At 43.5% G+C, this 19949-nt stretch overlaps 1 protein-coding gene across 2 annotated transcripts in view; it reads left to right on the top strand.

Moving 5' to 3' along the window:
• Nucleotides 1–19731, top strand: part of bms1 (BMS1 ribosome biogenesis factor) — an 83536-nt gene extending 63805 nt beyond the window's left edge. For both annotated transcript variants that reach the window (XM_068020285.1, XM_068020284.1), the window contains exons 13-23: nucleotides 1005–1086; nucleotides 1566–1648; nucleotides 3661–3837; nucleotides 4339–4527; nucleotides 5961–6141; nucleotides 6991–7049; nucleotides 12877–12999; nucleotides 13955–14102; nucleotides 14782–14957; nucleotides 16004–16165; nucleotides 17906–19731. In XM_068020285.1, the coding sequence (XP_067876386.1) occupies nucleotides 1005–1086; nucleotides 1566–1648; nucleotides 3661–3837; nucleotides 4339–4527; nucleotides 5961–6141; nucleotides 6991–7049; nucleotides 12877–12999; nucleotides 13955–14102; nucleotides 14782–14957; nucleotides 16004–16165; nucleotides 17906–18130 (1605 nt within the window). In that variant the 3' untranslated portion in view covers nucleotides 18131–19731. The remainder of the gene's footprint in view (nucleotides 1–1004; nucleotides 1087–1565; nucleotides 1649–3660; nucleotides 3838–4338; nucleotides 4528–5960; nucleotides 6142–6990; nucleotides 7050–12876; nucleotides 13000–13954; nucleotides 14103–14781; nucleotides 14958–16003; nucleotides 16166–17905) is intronic.
• The last annotated feature ends 218 nt before the right edge of the window (nucleotides 19732–19949 follow it).

Here is a 19949-nt window from a genome sequence, read left to right as displayed (position 1 = left end):
ACAACTGTCAGTGTTGGGGCAAAGGGAATAGAGGAGGCACAAGAGGACAGAGTTGGAAGAATGCGGAGTTCTTGGAGGATTGTAGGGCTGGAGGACGTTACAGATATAGGGAGGGGCAAGGTGTTGGTGGACCAAGAACCGGCATAAATGACTGAGCATAGAAGATGGATGAACAGGACTTGTGGGTTAATCGGAATATGGGCAGCAGAATTTTGGCTGAACTCGTTTATGGCAGGTGTACATGGGAGGCTGGCCAGGCTAACATTGGAATAGTAGATTCTGGAGCTCACAGTCATGGATGAAGGTTTCCTGAGTTCCCAAGATAGAAAGAACTTGAGTATATATGGCACCTTTCATGACTTCAGGATGCCCCAAAGAGTTTAACAGCCAATTAAGTACTTTTTTTGACGTGTAGTCACTGCTGGATTGTAGGAAACATGGCAGCCAATTTGATTTCAAAAGGAAATTGGATGGGCAATTGAAGGAAATAAACTTGCAGGGCTATGGGGGATAGAGTGGGAAAATGGGACTGACTGGATTGCTCTGCAGAGAGCAGCATGGACTCGAATGGCCGCCTGTGCTGTAATGACTGTATGTAAAAACTGGTTCCCCATCTGTAGTTAATGTGTCCAAAGAGCAGCAGGGAGCTGAGGGAGCCAAGAATGGATCCTTGTAGACTCCTGAGATGACACTGTGAGGTGGAATTAGAAGCTATTGCTGGAATACGCTTGATACAGTTAGGTGGAGCCAAGCTGGACAATTGAGGATAAAAGAGGTGGTCAAGATGTTGTTGAGAACAGAATACAGACAGACTCTTTCCCAGACCCAGCAAGCTAAAAGCTTTTGTTTTCCTGGCCCTTTGAAAGAGCTATCTAATTAGTCCCACTCATTCCATATAGCTATGCAATTTTTTTCTTTTTCAAGGAGTTGATACCTCACCCGTTAAAAGTGAAGGGAAGAATTCATTTTAAAATGTGCTGAAAGTGTTTATTCTGTCTGCATAGGTAATGAACAGTGTCCGGGATTGTTTTGTGACGGGAAAATGGGAGTCAGATAAGGATGCAACTACTGTCCTTGAAGAAGATGGTAGGTGTGAGATGCAGTAAGACCATTGAATTCTCTATTGCTGAACAACACCCAGAGATACGATTATAGACCCTGTCCTTCAAACATGGCTTATATTGAAGAGGGCTTTGAGCTTATAAAATTATTGTCCTGGGTAAAATTTGAGGCGAGAAAATCATCCCACTGCGAAGAGCGTCACCCGACAATGATTTTTGTTCCTTTGTTGCCAACATTTACAGTCACTTGGCATTGATTTAGGTAATCTCTTGGCTGAATTTGATGTGTATTTCACTCTGACCCCTTCCCATTCACTCCACCCTCCTCTGACCTGCAGAAGGAACATATTTGCACAGATGAGTTCCTGATGGGAAGGGAAAACGCAGTTTATTCTCCACCCCGGCTGATTTTTTTTCTTCCATTATGGATCTGCTGCTGACTTGCGGCCGCAGTGAACATCACCCTCATCTCTTACTGTTTTCACCTGTTGTTTTTTCTTCCAGATTCTGTGTATGGAGCATTTGAGGACCTGGAGACAGGAGAAGTTCACGAGGGGAAACCTGTTGAACTAAAACAAAACCAGGAGGTTTGGGTTTCTTCATCCTAAATGGCACTTAATGCATGGAAAACCTTTTTTGAAAGATTCAGGCTTAATAATAAAAATTGCTATGGAGTTTATACAGATGGCTTTATTGCACCAGTCTCAGACTTGGTGAATCTTCAGTCTGCAGATATCCTTGCTTCACAAGATACTGTCCAGTCAACTGACCAAAGTACCTCGTAAGAGACTGACAACAAGGCACTGGCTATTAAAGGGAATCTAGGCTAATGGATTGCGGGGTCGGTGGAGCAGATACAATTTAATGTGTGTATTACATTTTCAGAGAAGAACAGTTAAATTGTAAGATGTTTAAAGGTGAGGGTACGGATAGAAAAGGCTGATTTTTTTTTTTAAGGAAACGGCAAATAGGATTCTACATTTTTGCTTGGGCTATGGAATATGAAAGGAAGGAAGTGATGTATGAGACATTATTTAGACCATTTTTGGAATATTACATGATGTTTCGGAGTCCCTGAAATGTCTCAGCATGCAGCATCAATTCTACATCAGTGTTTCTCCACATTGGCTCCCTTGTTGAATCCCACTCTCCTGCTCTCTCCCCTTACCCTTTAAAATTCCACCTGGGAAGAGGTTGCATTTTTGTGGGATTAATTGAACATCTCTATCAAAGCAGTGGTACAGACGTGGTGGGTCGAATGGCCTCCTTGTGTGCTGTATCATTATATAAAGCCTTGAACTCTGACGTGGTTTCAAACAAAATTCCCTTATAGGTCAAGTTGCTGATAATCTCTAATCGTGATCTTCCTCTAATTCTTTTTGTGATTGTAAATATGTGTGCCTTTTGTTATCATCTCATTAAGCAGTGCAGACAATCAAATGCTGTTTATTCTAATGTGGCCCTTCATAATGTGGAAGCCCTGTATGGGGTTACCCGTTGTCGTCTCAGTTCTTGTGGGAAAAGCCTCTCCCTCCTGGTCTCTCCACAACTGCAAACTCACGTCACATGCAGCAGGCTTGTCCTCAAACTACAGAATGCTTCTGCTGTTGCCTAACTAACGTTCAATGTAAATTCAATACCATTTCCTTGCTTTTGTGTTCTATGCTTTTTTTGCCTAAATCGGTCCCTAGATGGGCAAAGGAGGCACTTAGAAGAAATGTTTTCAAATGTCAGGTTATTAGAACATAGTCATTTATGGCACAGAAGAGACAATTCAGCCCATCGAGTCCATGCTGGTTCTCCACAGAGCAATCCAGTCAATCCCATTCCCCTGCTTGATCCCCGTAGCCCTGCAAGTTTATTTCCTTCAAGTGGCCATCCAATTTCCTTTCGAATTCATTGATCGTCTGTTTCCACCACCAGTGTGGGCAGCAAGTTCCAGATCATTTCCACCCGCTGCATCAAAAAAGTTCTTCCTCACATTCCCCCGATCTCTTGCACAAAGCCTTCAATCTGTGTCCCAGAGTCCTTGTGCCGTTAGTTAATGGGAACAATTTTTCCTTGTCTAGTTTATCTAAGCCTGTCATAATCTTGTACACCTATTAAATCTCCAATCATTCTCCTTTGCTCCAAGTGACTGACACTGAGCTCCACAGTGGCTTTATGAAACCGTGTGTCAGTAGAATCTCTGCTTTTCTGGTCTATGCAGCATTAATGGATGTTAGGCAGTTAGCCTCAGTCACCCAAAGGGATGGGGACATCAGCCAGGTCCCTGTTGCTTTTGGCTGTACACTTAGCTCAGCTGTAAAGTACATCTGAATGGCCGTCACCTGAAAACAGGATTGGGATGGGCTATCATATCCAGCAAAATCTGGCAACACTGGCTGTCTTGGCTCAATGATTAGAACTGGCCATTGAAGCAAGCTGCTGGAACTTGTGGGATCATATCCCAGGGAACAAGTTGGAAATTAGTCAAAATGTTCCAAGCTTCAGGATTTGATGGTTGGAAACAGCAGAATCAGACATGTTTTACTTTGTGTTGTAACATCTGGATGTAGAAATTAGCTTTAAAACTGAACAGAATTGTCTGCTGTATTAGGGAGAGGATGAGGAAGATGATGAAGGTATTGGTGATCCCAGAGGCACAGAAGAGGAGGAACAGACCAAGCGTTTGGAGAAGAAGCGCAAACTGAAGGCAATGTTTGATGTGGAGTACGATGATGGCGAAGGAACCTATTTTGATGATCTTAAAGATGAAATGCAGAAGCAGGCACAGGTAGGGATAAACATTCACAAACTGCTTGAATTCTACACCTGCTCTAATGTCATCACTAGTGTAACTGGTGAAACACACTGGTCAGGAATCTAAACATCTAAAGTTCAAGATTGTATGAACGCGTTAGCAGTGCTTTGCTTGGCCCAGCTTCTCCTTTCTCTTTTATTGACTGCTCCTGTTTGGTTGTTTTCATTCCTCAGTAGTCACTTAGTTGCTCGCTTTTCATCCGTTCCCGGCTCACTGAGCTGCGTTTCCTTTTTTTTATGAATGAAATTTGAGCCAGTTTGGTGCAATTGTAAGACGGATTTTGTAAGTGAAATGCAGAGTTATTAATAAGATGCATGCATGGATAGAGGAATTCCCTTGCACTTTTCCTTTGGGTGAATGCTGTAAGAAATTGCTATAATAACAAAGTTGTGTCTCCCATATAACCCACAACCCCTGCACTGTCCAGTGCCCTGGTAATTTCTTTACTCTAACGTGCTTTTCTTTTTCAAACAGCTTAACCGTGCCGAGTTTGATGACCAAGATGATGAGACCCGAATTCAGTACGAAGGTTTTAGACCCGGAATGTATGTACGGGTTGAGATTGAGAATGTGCCTTTTGAGTTTGTCGTGAATTTTGACTCCTGCTATCCACTGATACTCGGTGGCTTAGGAAGCAGCGAAGGAAATATTGGATACTTGCAGGTAATAGTTCAACAGTCACAAGAACTTGCATTTATATAGTATCTTCAACAAAGGAAAACATCCCACGGTTTTTCACAGGAGCGTTGTCAGACATAAATTGGCACTGAGTTAAAGAAGTCGATATTATGACAGGTGACCAAAAGCTTTGTCAGAAATATAGGTTTTAAGGAGGCTCTTAAAAGAGGCATAGAGAGGTGGAGAAGTTTAGGGAGGGAATTCCAGAGCGTAGGACCGAGGTAGGTGAAGCGATGAAAATCGGGATGCTCATCAGTCAGCAGCAACCCAGTGTGTTTGAAGTATTGCTGTAGCCAGTCTGATGGCAGAGGAGCAGTATGGAGGCCTGTGCCCATAGACACACAGTTGTTGCACACAGGCAGAATACCAGCTTTCTGATTTACTGTTCATGACCGAAGCTAAAACATGTCAACACTGCTGCAGTGTAGCAAATTGATGTAATGTGAGTTCTAGTTTTTGAGAACTTTACACTCCAATAGTAATCATTGTAGGAATCTCATTGAGTTGCAGTATCATAAAATGTATATTCCAAAAGAATCCCCACTGCTTGGTGCCACTGAAGGAGCCAGGGGTCTGGGCTGCTCCCTGGTTTTGGCTTTGGAGGCCAAGTGCACAGGAGCACTTGCAGGCTACTGAACAGCAATACTGCCTGACTTTCCTGTTTCCTGACCCAGGAGTGTTACAGCCAACTACTGTTGCAGCTGATGATTTAGCTGTACCCATAAAGAACAAAGAAAATTACAGCACAGGAACAGGCCCTTCGGCCCTCCAAGCCTGCGCCGATCCAGATCCTCTATCTAAACATGTCGCCTATTTTCTAAGGGTCTGTGTCTCCTGCCCATTCATGTATCTGTCTAGATACATCTTAAAAGGCGCTATCGTGCCCGCGTCTACCACCTCCGCTGGCAACGCGTTCCAGGCACCCACCACCCTCTGAGTAAAGAACTTTCCACGCATATCCCCCCTAAACTTTTCCCCTCTCTCTTTGAACTCGTGACCCCACTCTGGGAAAAAGCTTCTTGCTATCCACCCTGTCTATACCTCTCATGACGTGCAAACGCGCCACAATGCAAGCCCTACTGACAATCTTAAATTGATTGTCAGCGTAATTCTTAGCACACTGAGGATTATTTAGCAAATGTTGTCCAGTTTAATGTTGGACACTGTGTTTTGAGTTTTGCAAGCATGGGCTGGAATCTAAGACCTTACTGCAGTCTGTTATTCAGACTTTCACCATAGAGAGCGTTACATTTGGCAGATGAACCATCTGTTGAGAAGAGTTACATTTGTCATAAGCGCAAAGTTTAACCTACATAATTGCAACAAGTATCTAGGTGCAATGCTACTGAGATGGCTGCAACCAAAAGGGTCATTGTAACTAGCATCCACTAACATTCCTTTGTTTCCTGCTGAACCAGATGCGTTTGAAGAAGCATCGATGGCACAAAAAGATTCTGAAGACCAGAGACCCTCTGATCTTCTCCCTTGGCTGGAGACGCTTTCAGACCATCCCAATGTATTACATTGAAGACCACAATGGACGCCACAGACTGCTCAAATACACACCTGAGCACATGCATTGCTGTGCTACCATCTGGGGTAAGAGACTTCCCCACTTCTCCCTGTCCTCTCCCAAAGGGTGACTCCTGGGTGTGGGGCCATGGGTGATGGCGCACACATTTTCATGTGAGTTCAGACAGTGAGTGCCAGTGATGTCATTGCTTCCAAGGCACAAGCTCAACTGAATTTTTGCCTGATTCAGGAGGAATCCAGCATGATGATCAGAAGTGGAAACTTTGCATTTTAGCCTCCCTCTCCCTCCCCTGTGGCCGAAGCAGTGAGCTCAGTTTATCGTTCCCAGCTGCTGCCTGGTTGAGTTTACCTGACTCGATCTAAACTATTGATTTAAAGCTGAGGCTTTGTAAAGTTGTAAGAGCTTTCTGACTCCCTGGGACAAGCCCTTGTATAACTCATCACCAAAAGCAAGGCTGAGGTTGGCTCTATCTACGTAAGAACATAAGCAGGAATAAACCATTTGGTACTTCGAGCCTGCTCTACCATTCACTGCGATCATGCCTGATCTTCTACATGCTCAGGGGTCACATAACTATAGGTCTAAAGGTTTATAGACCTTTCTGTCCAACTGTGCCAATAATCGGGTTGGGCAGTGCAGGGGCAGCCTGATTGAATCAGATTTGACGAACATGGATTAAAGGGGGATGCTGTAGAGAGCGCTGCTGGCAACTGAGGCTGTTAATGTGACATCAGATACTTAGTCATCAGTCTTAAATTATTCCCACAGCATTTGGAATCATTGCCAAGGAGTCCCCCACTACCCTCTCCAGATTAATACTGTTGGAGCCTATGCTGTAATGCAGCAAGTCCTGTTCATGTTTTCAGTACAGAAGTTTTGTATAACTTCCAGATCTTCTTCTTTCCCCACTCCAGGTCCGATTACTCCACAAGGCACAGGGTTTTTCGCCATTCCATCTGTAGCTGGTGTTTCGGTAAGTTTCTGCAGATGGGGACATAAAGCAGCTGATCTGGGAGTAGGGCTGACAGTTAGTTCCAGCAGTCTTCTCTCATTCCACCTCCCCCCACCCTCTAACATCTTCACTTCTCAACCCTCCCTCGTTGCTCACTGACTGATGATGTCATGGAAACTTGTAAAGATGAGTCAACATTGTCTGCCATGTATCTGCCCATTTCACCAGTTCTGAAGTCTGCTACAATCCTGCTCACTAGTCACTACGTTGCCAAGTTTCGTATTATCCGCAAACTTTGAATACCCAAGTCCAGGTCATTCATGTCTAACAAGAAAAGCAATGGTCCTAATGCCAACCCCTGGCGAACCCCGCTGCATACTTCTCTCCAGTCCAACAAGCATCCATCCCCAGTACTCTCTGCCTCTTATTCCGTAGCCAATTACAAACCTAAGTTACCACCTTCCTTTTCATCCCAGGTGTTTCTATTTTTTGAGTAAGTCTGTTATGTGGTACTTTATCAAATACACGTTCTTCATCAAGGAACTCAATCAGATTAGCTCTGCAAAATTTGGCTTTAACAAATCCTTGCTGGCTGTCCATTATTAGTATGTGCTTCTCCAAGTGAGAATTTTGTCCTTGACAATGGTCTAGAAGTTTTCCCACCACTGATGTTGGACTGCAGTTACCAGTTTTATCCCTCTTCCCTTTTTTAAAAGATCTTCTGGCACCACTTCTACACCCAAAGATGATTAAAAGATGGTTTCAGAGTTTCTGCTGCCTGCTATCTCCAACCCAGCTTCCTCAGCAACCTAGGGTGCATTCTATCTGGAGCAGCTTTGAGTGATGCCAACCTATTTCTATCCCCTCCAATATCTTTCCCCCCCCCTCTCCAAAGGTTACATTAACTTATCCATTTGTGAAGACAGATGCAAAGTACTCATTTCAGTACCTCAGCCATGCCCTCTGCCACACTCCAAGAAAATTTTGTTTCTTTTTTGTCCAAATTGGTTTTGCAATTTTTTTTAACTATTTACCTTTTTAATATGTTTATAAAAGATTTTTGATTTCCCTTTTACGTTATTTGGTTATAGTTATAGTTTCTCAGACTCTCTCTTTGCCCTTCTTAGTTGCTTTTTCAGTTTCCCTCTGTATTCTGCCTGGTTTTCAGTTGTATTCTGTACTTGACATTTGTCATGACCTCCATTTTCTGTTTTATTTGAGCCTCTACTTCCTTTGTCATCCGGGGCGTTCTTGTTCTGGATGCCCCGTCGTTCCTCCTCTTGGGAATATGCTTGGTTTGGACCCAAAGTAAAAGAAATAAAGAATTGCATTTATTATAACGCCTTTCATAACCACCAGACGCCTCAGAGTGCTTTACAGCCAATGAAGTACTGTTGAAGTGTAGTCACTGTTGTAATGTAGGAAATCTGTAAATGTAGTTTAGTTCCCATTCCTGCCCACGTATAAGCCAGGTCTCTATTTTGTCACTATATCATAATACATTTTGGCAACTTGCCCCTGCAGCTTATCAATCTTATTTATAACACTCCTCACATTACCACCCATGCATTCCATTACCATGCTAGCCTGCTTTGTGTGTGTTTTTTTTCTCCATTTGATTCCTGCTATTAATACGCTATTCTTTATTCTGTTGCTGTTTGTTTCTCCTAGGCTAGGTTTTTTTATTCATTTAGAGCATGTGGGCATTGTTGGCAAGGGCAGCATTTATGCTCATCCCTAATTTCCCATGAGAAGATGATGGTGAACCACCTTCTTGAATACAACTGAGTGGTTTGTTAGGCAATTTCAGAGGGCAGTTAAGAGTCGACCATATTGCTGCTGTGTCACATATAGACCACTCTGGGTAAGGACAGCAGATTTCTTTTCCAAAGGGCATTAGTGCACCAGGGGAGGCGGTGGCATAGTAGTATTATCACTGGACGAGTAATCCAGAGACCCCTGGTAATGCTCTGGAGACATGGGTTCGAATCCCACCACAGCAGAAGGTGGAATTTGAATTCAATTAATCTGGAATTAAAAGCTAGTCTAATGATTGTCATGAAACCATTGTCGATTGTTGTAAAAACCCATCTGGTTCACTAATGTCCTTTAGGGAAGGAAATCAGCTGTTGTTACCTGGTCTGACCTACATGTGACTCCAGGCCCACAGCAATGTGGTTGACTCTTACATGCCCTCTAGCAAGCAACTCAGCTGTAACTAACCACTATGAAGTCAATAAAAAAGAAGGAAACCGGACAGACTACCCAGCATCAATCTAGGTACCGGAAATGACAATGGCAAACCCAGCCCTGTTGACCCTGCAAAATCCTCCTTACTAACATGCCAAAGTTGGGAGAGCTGTCCCACAGACTAGTCAAACAACAGCCTGACAGTCATACTCTCAGAATCATACCTGACAGACAATGTCCCAGACACTGCCATCACCATCCCTGGGTATGTCCCGTCCCACCGGCAACACAGACCCAGCAGAGGTGGTGGCACAGTGGTATACAGTCGAGAGGGTGTTGCCCTGAGAGTCCTCTACATTGACTCCGGACCCCATGAAGTCTCATGGCATCAGGTCAAACATGGGCAAGGAAATCTCCTAATTGCCAAATACCGCCCTCCCTCAGCTGATGAGTCAGTACTCCTCCATGTTGAACACCACTTGGAGGAAACACTGAGGGTGGCAGGGCACAGAATATACTCTGGGTGGGGGACTTCAATGTCCATCACCAAAAGTGGCTCGGTAGCACCACTACTGACTGAACTAGCCGAGTCCTAAAGGACATAGCTGCTAGACTGGGTCTGCGGCAGGTGGTGAGGGAAAAACATACTTCACGTCGTCCTCACCAATCTGACTGCCGCAGATGTATCTGTCCATGACAGTATTGGTAGGAGTGACCGCCGCACAGTCCTTGTGGAGACAAAGTCCCGCCTTCACATTGAGGATACGCTCCATTGTGTTGTGTGGCACTACCACCGTGCTAAATGGGATAGATTTCGAACAGATCTAGCAATGCAAAACTGGGCATCTATGAGGCGCTGTGGGCCATCAGCAGCAGCAGAATTGTACTCAACCGCAATCTGTAACCTCATGGCCTGGCATATCCTCCACTCTACCATTACCATCAAGCCAGGAGACCAACCCTCGTTCAATGAAGAGTGCAGGAAGACATACCTCAAAATGAGGTGTCAACCGGGTGAAGCTGCAACACAAGACTACTTGCATGCCAAACTGCTTAAGCAGCATATGATAGACAGAGCTAAGAAATCCCATAACCAACGGATCTGATCTAAGCTCTGCGGTCCTGTCACATCCAGCTGTGAATGGTGGTGGACAATTAAACAACTAACTGGAGGAGGTGGCTCCACAAATATCCCCATCCTCAATGATGGGGGAGCCCAGCACATCAGTGCGAAAGATAATGCTGAAGCATTTACAACAACTTTCAGCCAGAATTGCCGAGTGGATGATCCATCTCGGCCTCCTCCTGAAGTCCCCAGCATCACAGATGCCAGACTTCAGCCAATTCAATTCACTCTGCGTGATATCAAGAAACAACTGAAGGTACTGGATACTGCAAAGGCTATAGGCCCTGACAATATTCCGGCAATAGTACTGAAGACCTGTGCTCCAGAACTTGCCGCGCCCCTAGCCAAGCTGTTCCAGTACAGCTACAACACTGACATCTACCCAGCAACGTGGAAAATTGCCCAGGTACGTCCTGTACATAAAAAGCAAGACACTTCCAACCCAGCCAATTACCGGCCCATCAGTCTACTCTCACTTTGCATCACGTTACTGATGATTATCATCAGCAGTGCAATCAAGCGGCATTTGCTTAGCAATAAACTGCTCAGTGATGTTCAGCTTGCGTTCTGCCAGGGCCACTCAGCTCCTGACCTCATTACAGCCTTGGTTCAAACATGGGCAGAAGAGCTGAACTCGAGGTGAGAGTGATTGCCCTTGACATCAAGGTAGCATTTGACAGAGTATGGCATTAAGGAGCCCTAGCAAAACTGAGGTCAATGGGAATCGGGGAAAACCCTCTGCTGGTTGGAGTCATACCTAGCACAAAGGAAGATGGTTGTGGTTGTTGGAGGTCAATCATTTGAGCTCCAGGACATCACTGCAGGAGTTCCTCAGGGTCGTGTCCTAGACCCAACCATCTTCAGCTGCTTCATCAATGACCTTCAATCATAAGGTCAGAAGTGGGGATGTTTGCTGATTGCATAATGTTCACCATTCGTGACTCCTCAGATACTGAAGCAGTCCGTGTAGAAATGCAGCAAGACCTGGACAATATCCAAGCTTGGGCTAATAAGTGGCAAGTAACATTCGTGCCACACAAGTGCCAGGCAGTGACCATCTCCAACAAGAGTGAATCTAACCATCTCCCCTTGACATTCAATGGCATTACCATCACTGAATCCCCCACTATCAACATCCTAGAGGCTACCATTGACCAGAAACTGAACTGGAGTGGCCATATAAATACCATGGCTACAATAGCAGGTCGCATGCTAGGAATCCTGCGGCGAGTAACTCACCTCCCGACTCCCCAAAGTCTGGCTGCCATCTACAAGGCACAAGTCAGGAGTGTGATGGAATACTCTCCACTTGCCTGGATGGGTGCAGCTCCAACAACATTCAAGAAGCTTGACACCATCCAGGACAAAGCAGCCCGCTTGATTGGCACACCATCCACAAACATAAGCTGCCTCCACACCGACGCACAGTGGCAACAGTGTGTACTGTCTACAAGATGCATTGCAGCAACGCACCAAGGCTCCTTGGACAGCACCTTCCAAACCCATGACTTCTACCAACGAGAAGGACAAGGGCAGCAAATACATGGGAACACCACCACCTGCAAGTTCCCCTCCAAGTCACACATCAACCTGACTTGGAATTATATCGCTGTTCCTTTACTGTTGCTGGGTCAAAATCCTGGAACTCCCTCCCTAACAGCACTGTGGGCGTACCTGCCTCCCATGGACTGCAGCGGTTCAAGAAGGCAGCTCACCACCACCTTCTCGAGGGCAATTCGGGATAGGCAATAAATGCTGGCCTAGCCAGTGATGCCCACATCCCATGAATGAATAAAAAACTTGGATTTTTACAGCAATCCAGTAGTTTCGTGGTCACCATTACTGAGACTAGCTTTTTATTCCAGTTTTGTATTTAATTGAATTTAAATCCCCCAGCTACCCTAGTGAAATTTGAACTCTCAGCTTTAGATCATTAAATACTTGGATCCCATATGCCTTTTTAACCGCTTTCTCAACCTGCCCTGCCGCCCTCAGTGATTTGTGCATATATACCCCCAGGTCTCTCTGTTCCTACACCACCTTGTCGCTCCTCATTGCTACATCCTGGTTCCCTTCCCCCTGCAAAATTAGCTTAAACCCTCCCCATAAGGAATTGGTCTCTGTTTAGGTACTGTGCATCTGACTTGTACAAGTCCTTCCTGCTCAGAACCAGGCTCATTGTCCTAGGAATCTGAAGCCTTCCCTCCTGCACCACTTTGAACCACACATTCACCTCCACTATCCTCCTGTTTCAGTAATCACTCACACATGGTACTGGGAGTAATCCAGAGATTTTCCATTTTTGAGATTCTGTTCTTTAATCTTTTTCCTGCCTCCTGAAACTCTGCCTATAGGACCTCAGCCCTTTCCCCATCAATGTTATTAGTTCCAATATGGACCATGACTTCTGGTTGACCCCCTTCCCCTTACGGAATACTCTCCACCTGCTCAGTAATAACCTTTCTTCATTATTTTCCTTGTCATTGGTGTGAGTCAAGCTCTTGAGACTAACTGTTGGTTTTATCTTTGCAGAAAGATTTCAGGATAGCAGCAACGGGTGTGGTGCTGGACCTCGATAAATCTGTAACTATCGTTAAAAAACTCAAGTTGATTGGGTGCCCATTCAAGATCTACAAGAACACGGCCTTCATAAAGGTGACCAGCTTCTTTACTGCTGCCAGCAGTAATCTTCCTCTTCTACTCTGCCCATCCCCTCCTTCCTCCACATCATTTACTCCCCTCCATCCCACTCCGTTATTTCAGTGAAGAACTCAAGTTTATCTGACACTGTTTGCCTTTTGGCTATCATTTATTAGCCAGTGTTCTTTCAAGGGATTATTAATTTTGTCTCGGATTATGATCTCTGGAAGTTTCCCTACGACTGATGTTTGCCTGATTAATATGTAGTTACCAGGTTTATATCTCCCCTTTTTTGAACAAGTGTGTGACATTTGCAATCATCTTCATCTATTTTTATCCTATCTAATTTCTCCATCTCTTCCTTTGCTGTGACATTGGTCTTCACTAAAGAAGAGAATACAGCCAATGTAAAGTACACATTAACTATCTCAGACATGCTCTCTGCCTCCACAAGAAGATATTCTTTCTGATTCCAAATTAGCCCCACCCTTCCTTTGACTATCCTTTTAAGATTAATTATTAATAAAAGACTTTTGGGTTCTCTTTTCTGTTGCTCTTTTTTGCTTTTACAGTTCTCCTTTGCACTTTCTGTATTCTGCTTGATTGATTCTTAACTGTATTATGATCCTGACATTTATCACTCGTCTCATTTTTCTGTTTTTAAGTTCCCAATTTCTTTAGTCACCCAAAGATCCCTCGCTTTGGATGTGCTTCCTTTCCGTCTCATGGGAATGTGTTTAGTCTGTACCTGAACTACTACTCCTTGATGGCCTCCTATTTTGTTATTAGGTCATTTGCTAATTTTCCCGATAATCTTTGTTTCATTCCACCTGGACCAGATCCCCCTTCAACTCCCTGAAATTACCCCTGTCACCATGACAGACTTTGGGTGATTGGTTGATCAGGTGTGTGGTGTGACAGTCAGTCTGTTCTCTTGGGTTGCTGATGGATGCTTTGTCTCTAAACACAGGGAATGTTCAACTCTGCCCTGGAAGTTGCTAAATTTGAGAATGCGTCGATCCGAAGTGTAAGTGGGGTTCGTGGTCAGGTGAAGAAAGCTCTTCGCACCCCAGAGGGTGCATTCCGAGCCTCCTTTGAGGACAGGTTGCTAATGAGCGGTGAGTGATGTGTCTTCAAATGCAATAGTTAAGGAAAAGGTCTCAATGTGATATTACAGAGTTCACTGAATGCTGACATCCCTGTTCTTTAACAACAGATTTTTTTTGTTCCCCATGAATTTTGTGGCCGTTGAGGTAGGGGCATTAGCACTGAGCAGTTGGAACGCTTTCTATTTCTGGCAGCATCAAGCCGTCTCAGGTCTGGCGGAAGTTATACCCCTCGCTCAACAATAAGCTTCAGCCCAACCTAGAGCACCCATGCTTAAGCCTTAGTGCATCTGTGCCACCTAATCTTACCAGCCATCCTGTGACTTTACTGAGTGTGATTGCCATTTGAATGCCTGCTAGAAATTGTTTTCAGGCTGTTGGGGCTTTTCCAATAATGACATTGGAGCAAGTGCAAGGCTTTTTCTTTTTTTTGGGCATTCTGTCTTTCCCCCCTTCCCATCATGGGAATCAGCTTGAACCTGTGTCCCACCATCTGTAATATCCACAGTTTGAGTTTGAATGAGCTATCATAGAAAACCCTTAACTTTCATCAATTTGGAGACTGACTTTAGTCTACCAGTAATCACTTTTTTGTTTTAATAATTTTAATAATTTAATAATTTTGTTCAGTAATCGTATTGTAATGTGTTAGCCAGTATAAAGCTAAATTGCTTGCTTTGTTGATTCTCAGATATTGTTTTCATAAGAACATGGTATCCAGTTTCACTACCAAAGTTGTATAATCCAGTCACGTCGTTGCTTAGGCCAAGCAGTGAGAGGGAGACCTGGGCTGGAATGAGAACTGTTGGACAACTCAAACACGACTTGGGCATTAAGATAAAACCAAATAAGGATTCCTTGTACAGGGTAATGTCAGATTTATATATTTCTAATGTCAGCAGTACAGTTTAGCAGCTTAGGACTGGGCTAATGCCAAGTGTTGAACTTCACATATAGAATCCTGAGGAGAGGCACTGGAGGGCTGCAGCACTTGTGATTCTGATTCCTTGTACCAATTGGGTCAGTGCCCTCAGGAAAGGAGTGGAGAAGATTGGGTTCGGACTCCTTAGGGAGCTGTAACAATATCACAGGTTCAGGATGGAAGTCTGATGGTATCTGAATAAGCTCTTAGATTAAGCATGTTACATTAAACATTTATAAATCACTGGTTAGGCCCCAGTTGGAGTATTGTATCCAATTCTGGGCACCACATTTTAGGAAAGATATCATGGTCTTGGAGAGGGTGCAGAAGAGATTTACTAGAATGGTACCAGGGATGTGGGACTTCAGTTATGTTATGAGACTGGAGAAACTGGGGTTGTTCTCCTTTGAGCAGAGAAGGTTAAGGACAAATTTGATAGAGACATTCAAATTATGAATCATTTTGACAGAGTAAATAAAAACAAACTGTTTCCAGTGGCTGAAGAGTTAGTAACCAGAGGATACAGATTTAAGGTAATTATCAAAAGAATCAATGGGGAGATGAGGAATTAGTTTTTTTTTTTACACAGCAAGTTATGGTCTGGAATGCACTGCTTGTAAGGGTGGTGGAAGCAGATTCAACAATAACTTTCAAAAGGGAACTGGATAAATACTTGAGGGAAAGGGGAGACAAGCGGGACTAATTGGAATATCTCTTTCAAAGAGCCGAAACAGACCTCATAGGCCAAATGGCCTCCTTCTGTGCTGTATGATTCTATGATCTATTTCAGACCTGTGGCTTAGAATCCAGGCAGTAAAGAATCAATACATCGAGGCACCGAGTCCCTGATAGTGAAACATCTTTACACTGCCATGGTGTTTGTGTTCCCCAGTAATTGATTTTATTACTGGTTCAGATCCTGTGACCCTGAGGTGATTGAGCTGTGTTGTGCTGTATTTGCCATGTTTCTAATTGTATGTGTTTCCTGTAGCCCATCGAAAGGAAGGTGAAGCATTTCAATCCCCTCTACGTCCCCAAGATGCTGCAGAAAGCCCTGCCCTTTAAGAGCAAGCCCAAAAATCAAGAGAAACCGGCCAGAGAAACGCGGGATAGGCAGCGGGTCGCCGTTATAAAAAGCGCACACGAGAAAAAGGTATTGTGCAAAAAACCGAAGAAATTCACAGCCCCCTGTTCAGGGTCAATGGGTGACGTTAGTGCACCAAGAAAACCAGCTGTCTCAGGCTGCTGTCTGCTCTACCTTTTTCTGTCCATCCTACAGTCTTGTAGGATTCCTCCTCTGGAGATGATTTTTATGATCCTTATTTTAGTGTCTCTGTCATTGGATATCTTTTGTCTGATTGTTTTCTTTTGGCACACCTGTACATTTTAGCAGCCAGAATTTGAGCCGCAGAATTCGCTACCTCTTTTCAAACCTTAGGATGCAGGCGATCAGATCCAGGGGATTTATTGACTTTTAGTACCCATTAAATTCCTCCAATACTATTTATTTATTAATACTATTTAATTTCCTCATTCTCACTAGACCTTTAGTTCCCTACTATTTCCAGAATGTTTTTTGTCTCCTCCCATGAAGTCAGATACGAAGTATTCATTTAATGTCTCTGACATTTCCTAATATAATTTCTCCTCTCTGCCTCCAAGGACCCATGTTTACTCTCCCTCATCTCTTCTTTACCTATAGAAGCTTATGCAATAAGTTTTGATGTTTCTAACTAGTTTTTTGTTGTCCTATTTTCTCTTCCTTGGTCATCCTTTGCTGAATTTTAAAATTCTTCCAGGCTTTTACCACTATTCTTAGCAACATTATAAGCCTCTTCCCTTAATCTAATTCTATATTTAATTTCTCTCATTAGCTGCTGTTGGACCACTATTCCTGTGGGGTTTTTAATTCTTAAGGGAATGTATATTTGTTGTGAATTATGAAATATTTCTTTACTTCAAATGTTTGCCATTGCTTATCTACCATCTAATCTTTTGATCTAAGATAGATATTATCTAAATGGTGAGAGATTGCAGAGCACTGAGATGCAGAGGGATCTGGGTGTCCTAGTGCATGAATCACAAAAGGTTATGCAGGTTCAGCAAGTAACTAGGAAAGCTAATAGAATGTCATCATTTATTGTGAGAGGAATTGAATACAACAGTAGACAGGTAATACTTCAGTTATACAGAGCATTGGTGAGACTGCATCTGGAGTACTGTGTACAGTATTGGTTTCCTTATTTAAGAAAGGATGTAAATTCATTGGAAGCAGTTCAGAGAAGGTTTCCTAGACTAATACCTGAAATGGGTGGGCTGTCTTATGAGGAAAGGTTGGACTGGCTAGGCTTGTATCCACTGGAGTTTAGAAGAGTAAGAGGCGACTTGATTGAAACATGTATGATCCTGAGAGGTCTTGATAGGGTGATTGTGGAAAGGATGTTTCCCCTTGTGGGAGAATCTAGAAGTAGGAGTCACTATTTAAAAATAAGGGGTTGCCCATTTAAGACAGAGATGAGGAGAAATTTTTTCCTCAGAGGGTCGTGAGTCTTTGGAACTCTCTTCCTCAAAAGACAGTGGAAGCAGAGTCTTTGAATACTTTTAAGGCAGAGGTAGGTAGATTCTTGATAAGCAAGGGGGTGAAAGGTTATTGGGGGTAAGCGGGAATGTGGAGTTGAGATTACAATCAGATCAGCTGTGATCTTATTGAATGGCAGAGCAGGCTCGAGGGGCTGAGTGGCCGACTGTTAATTTGTTTGTATGCATGATCTAGTTCCCCAATCTATGCAACTCCCTAAGTTCATGGCAATCATCAACATTCTCCACATTTAATCTGCAGTCAATGCCAGATAATAGGCTTCATGTGTTTAAAAAAACAATGTTTTGTCCTCAGATCTCAGCCCTGCTGTCTGCTCTGAGCACAGTGAATGCGTACAAAGTACAGAAACAGCACAGAAAAGCACACCAGCAGCACAAAGAGTTCCTCACACAGAAACAGAAACAGCAAGAGGATAAAATTAAGAGGCAAAAAGAAGCCCGCAAGAAAATCTATCGTATGTTGGGTCAGAAGGAGAAGCGTAAAATGAAATCCAGCTTAAAGGGATCTGAAGAAGCCTGAAACAGTAGGCCTTGCCACTTTTCATGCAGAGAAAGTCGCCTACAGAAGCTGCAAACTGTTGTCTGTATTAACACGAGAGGCCATTGGTCACATCTGTAAAACTTTTAAATTGTATCTTTCTGGGACAGTTACTTTACGAGGTAACTGCGAACAACTTGGTCTTGGTGCAGATTTTGATCCACAAAGGCTAAAGTGGAGTGTGACAAACACACGATGCAGAATTAAATACTCCGTGCTCTATGATGCACAGTGTATTTATGAAAACAGTAAAATTCTTCTTAATGTACTGCATGGCTAATGATTTCTTTTCCAGTTCCTATCTTCCAACGTGGCTTGTGGAATTGGTGTCTGATACAACCTAGTTCTGGAGGGCAACGTTGGTTTTAAGGGTACTGAGTTTCCTGAAGTGGGAGGCAATAGAAAAGTACACCACTAGGGCCCTGTCTTTCTGGGGTGCACAGAAGATCTCCATGGAGTTAGCTTGTAAAAGTTGCTGGTGTCAGGCTGACCTATTTAACTCCACTTGTAAGGAAAATTGTGTACTGGAATAATTGGTGCCCTGCTCCAGGGAGCACATCCCTGCTCTCACCTACACTGTCCACTATTGGGAACCACATAGTCACCTCCAGGCAGCTGTTGTGCAGGATGTTGTGCAGAGAGACCTAGAAATAGAAATGAGAGAAAATACCTTAAAGAATATGGAGTCTCATCCTAAGAACAAAGGCAGGGGTTAGTGAGAGATGTACAAGTGTGTAAGAATTCTTCCTAATTTTCCATATCTGCTATTTTGGGGTCGTCAACAAACTTTAATATTATTCCTTGTACCTGTATTCAAATGAAAAGGTGCCAGTAGATAGAGAGATCTCGGGAACTCTTCCTACCAATCTGAAAAACACCAGCTTACCCCTTGGTTTTTGCTGTCTGGCCTCTAACTATCCAGGATTGAGCTGAATCTGTGATTGTGCTATGGGATGTCTGTCCAAAGAACATAAGAAATAGGAGCAAGAGTAGACCATACGGTCCCTCACACCTGCTCCACCATTCACTCCGTTCATACTGATCTTCTGCCTCAACTCCACTTTCCTCCCCACTCCCCAAACCCCTTGATACCCTAAGAGACCAAAATCAATCTATCCCAGGCTTAAATATATTCAACAAAGTAGCATCCATAACTTTCTGGAGTAGAGAATTCCAAAGATTCACAACCCTTTGAAGAAATTTCTCCTCATCTCAGTCCTAAATGATCAACCCCTTATCCTGAGAATGTGCCCTCGTTTTCTAGATTCCCCAGCCAGGGAAACAGCCTCTCAGTATCTACCCTGTCAAGCCCCTTCAGAATTTTGTATGTTTCAATGAGGTCTCCTTTTATTCTTCTTAACTCCAGAAAGTATAGGCCCAATTTACTTAGCCTCTCATAGGACAACCTTCTCATCCCAGAAATCCTCGTTGTACTGCTTCCAAGGCAAGTATATCCTTCCTTAGATATGGAACCCAAAATTGCACAGTACTCCAGATGTAGTCTCTCAAAAGCCCTATATAATTGTAGCAAAATTTTCTTATTCTTGTACTCCAATCCACTTGCAATAAAGGTCAACATGCCATTTGTCTTCCCAGTTGCTGTTAACTGCATAACCCACCTGCGTGTTAACTTTGTGTTCCTCATACGAGTACACACAAGTCTCCCAACATCAGCATTTAGAAGTTTCACACCTTTTTTAAAAAATCTGCTTTTCTATTAAAAATTGAATAACCTCACACTTCCCCACATTATACTCCATCTGCCACCTTGTTGCCCACTCATGTTTTTACAGCCTCTTTG

Source organism: Heterodontus francisci, chromosome 42 (assembly GCF_036365525.1).
Source record: "Heterodontus francisci isolate sHetFra1 chromosome 42, sHetFra1.hap1, whole genome shotgun sequence".
NCBI lineage: Eukaryota > Metazoa > Chordata > Chondrichthyes > Heterodontiformes > Heterodontidae > Heterodontus > Heterodontus francisci.
The sequence above is the reverse complement of the archived record's forward strand: the minus strand, read 5'-3'. Positions and strand labels throughout refer to the sequence as shown.